The 2,884-nt window shown below is 35.7% G+C and overlaps 1 protein-coding gene across 2 annotated transcripts in view; it reads left to right on the top strand.

Moving 5' to 3' along the window:
- Positions 1 to 973, top strand: part of cog1 (component of oligomeric golgi complex 1) — a 24,417-nt gene extending 23,444 nt beyond the window's left edge. For both annotated transcript variants that reach the window (XM_023422838.2, XM_023422839.2), the window contains one exon: positions 737 to 973. In XM_023422838.2, the coding sequence (XP_023278606.1) occupies positions 737 to 874 (138 nt within the window). In that variant the 3' untranslated portion in view covers positions 875 to 973. The remainder of the gene's footprint in view (positions 1 to 736) is intronic.
- Positions 974 to 2,884: the final 1,911 nt, after the last annotated feature.

The following is a 2,884-nucleotide window of genomic DNA, read 5'->3' as shown; positions in this document are numbered from 1 at the left end:
AGGCTGGGTCTGTGCTCGGCAGGAGTCTGGACTCACTCAGGACTTCTATCTATCTATCTATCTATCTATCTATCTATCTATCTATCTATCTATCTATCTATCTATCTATCTATCTATCGTGAAGTTAATATTGAAGCAATATCTACCTGCGGACCCGTAGACCGTACTTTAATGCCAAACTATGCATAACCACATCTTAAAAATAAATTTGTGTCTGTTAAAGCATTACCAGCTTGGAACAAGTGACATGAAACCTCAACGCCATAATAGAACAGATCTACAAAATGAATCTTATTGTTAATTTTTTTTTTTTTTTTTTCTTTTACTAGTCTTAAACCCTTTATCTTCAAATTTAATACCTACAACAAATTTACAGTAAATATAAGACATTTTAAGATCTTATTTTCCTTTTTACCGACCTGCGGGACCCTGATCCTCTGGCTATGGCAATGACCTTTCATGTTCAGAGCATATTATTTTCTTTGTTTCTTTGTTACTTTGCTTCTGCCTGATGTTGAAGACTCTATTTTCCACATTCTCCTCAGGATGAATTGTAGTAACTCACTGAGTGATTGAAATGTCCAGATTCCAGGAGAGGGACCTCCAGGACTGTGATACTTAGCATGACAAGGGTCAATGGACAGTTGTTTTATATGTTCTCATTATTAATTAACATGACCAACAGGACAGTCTACCAAAACCTGATCAAACCTGATGTCTCCTCCTGTCTCCTCAGGCTCCTCCCTCCTCCACAGCAGACAGTGAGGACAGCTTCCGGCCGGGCAGCCTGTTCAGACAGCTCGCTGACCAGGACGAAGACACAGCAGCTCCGTCTTTATTCAAACTCAGCTGGCTGTCTGGCATGGCCAAATAACCCTTTGTTGCTTTATTGCTAGACTTTTTATTTGCCTTTGCATAAACTTTGTAAAGATAATATGTATACTAATAAATCTACTTTTGTCTTTTGAAAAAAGCCTCTTGTGATTGAATTCAGTTCAATTCAATCCAATCTTTATTAAGGACAGAAAGAAAATAACAATAAACAAAACATAAAGAGCATAAAATAACTCTAAACAGTCACTGAACACATGGTAAATTTACGAGCTAACATATTTGCTTGTGCGTACATCTTTCGCCACTGCCTGTAGATGTCCTTGTCATCTGATCGGTCATTGATTATGTAATGTGCTAAATATTTGCTCAATTCACTCCTTAAGAGGAATATGCAAAAGGAAGAAGTCAGGAAATACTAATCTTCTGTCTTCCCAGCTTCTAACAATTATTATTATTATTATTCTTGTTCACATAATATTTTATGTCAAAATCTAGACCATACTGTGAACATACCCTCAATAACTGTTGAGCACTAGATGGAATGAAAATCACCAAATCATCTGCATACATAAAGTGGTTAGTGATAGAATTACCAACAATGTATCCTGAGCTACATCCAGTTAACTGCACTGACAAATCATTCATAGAAATAAAAAAGAGCTAAGAGAAGAGGAGACAGAATACCGCCTTGTCCACCGGATCAGATACAGAATTTTCCCATCTAACTGGCATTGTTTCATGTGCGGACCAGACTGCCAGGATTCTCGCAGGAAAGAACCCCTCTTTCATATAATTTGTTAAATAATTTACACGATTTATACGATCAAACACTTTAGTAGCATGAATCAAACACATAAACATTGTGGTATTTTTCATTTTGTATTTATCTAAAATCTCCTTTAAAGCAAAAACACACACATCAGTTCCATGTTTAGATTTAAACCCAAACTGGTTGTCGGTGGTCAGGATGTACTGCTCCCATCTGTTTAGTAGGATTCTCTCCAGCTAATTAAATAGAACAATTAAATGCTGGCTAGGGCTCTAGTCCTGTAGTTCTCTGAACTGTTTGTCTTTTTTATCTTTAACCACAGGCACAAGTATAACTTAGAGTCATTACTTTTATACCATATGAGTGTTTAGTATTGTTGGTAACATTAAAACCTACCCGACCATGATGTTCCTTTATTGGGAGACTGAGACTGATGCAACACTTGCTGCATTTCTACTCAGAGACAATATGGACTAGACCAACCAAACTTTTATACATTAAACTCACATCTGTCTGCTAATGACCCATACCAATTAAAGATGATTATATATGACGTATTATTCACAATATTTATTTGAATGGAAGAATTCAAATGTTGCAACAGAGCCCAACCCTGGGGGCAGTTGCAACATATATATATTTATATATAAATATATATATATATATACAGTGTATATAGTCAATTGTTGAAAGTTAATACATTAACTTTCAAGGATTAACTTTTGCTTTATTATGACATTATTGTATTATTTATTTAATGATATTTATTGAGTTTTGTGTAGAACATATGAACCTACCTTCAGTCAATATGTACAATTTATTTATTTTACTGCTTATGATGAACAGAACAGGTAAATATATTAACAAAATAATTCCCAAAATAACTTTCTCTTATGCATTAAAATGATCAATTAATGTTGTTCTGTTCTATGGGACAAAATTAGCTGCATATTTTGACTATTGAACTAAAATGTTGAAACACATTGTTGTGTGGTCTGTTGTGATTTGGCTGCTCATCTTAAGGACCATTACAATAACTTGTTGCAACCGTCACCAGCCTGTCAGCCATGACAGAACAACATGTGCTAGAAACACTGACGCATGCTGACGCATGCTGACCCTGTCACTCTGAAGTCAACACAACAAGTTTAGGACAGGTTGACAAAAATACAGCTCATGAAAAAAATTGCTTTCTTTCTCCTTTTAGATAAATGCAGCAGCAGATGTTGAATGTGTCTTCTGTGCTCCTGGTGGGGGGGGGGGGTCTAACAGTGTGAATGT

Source organism: Seriola lalandi, unplaced genomic scaffold, assembly GCF_002814215.2.
Source record: "Seriola lalandi dorsalis isolate HSWRI2012SDOR001 ecotype SW California unplaced genomic scaffold, Sedor1 jcf7180002054686, whole genome shotgun sequence".
Classification (NCBI taxonomy): Eukaryota; Metazoa; Chordata; class Actinopteri; order Carangiformes; family Carangidae; genus Seriola; species Seriola lalandi.
The sequence above is the reverse complement of the archived record's forward strand: the minus strand, read 5'-3'. Positions and strand labels throughout refer to the sequence as shown.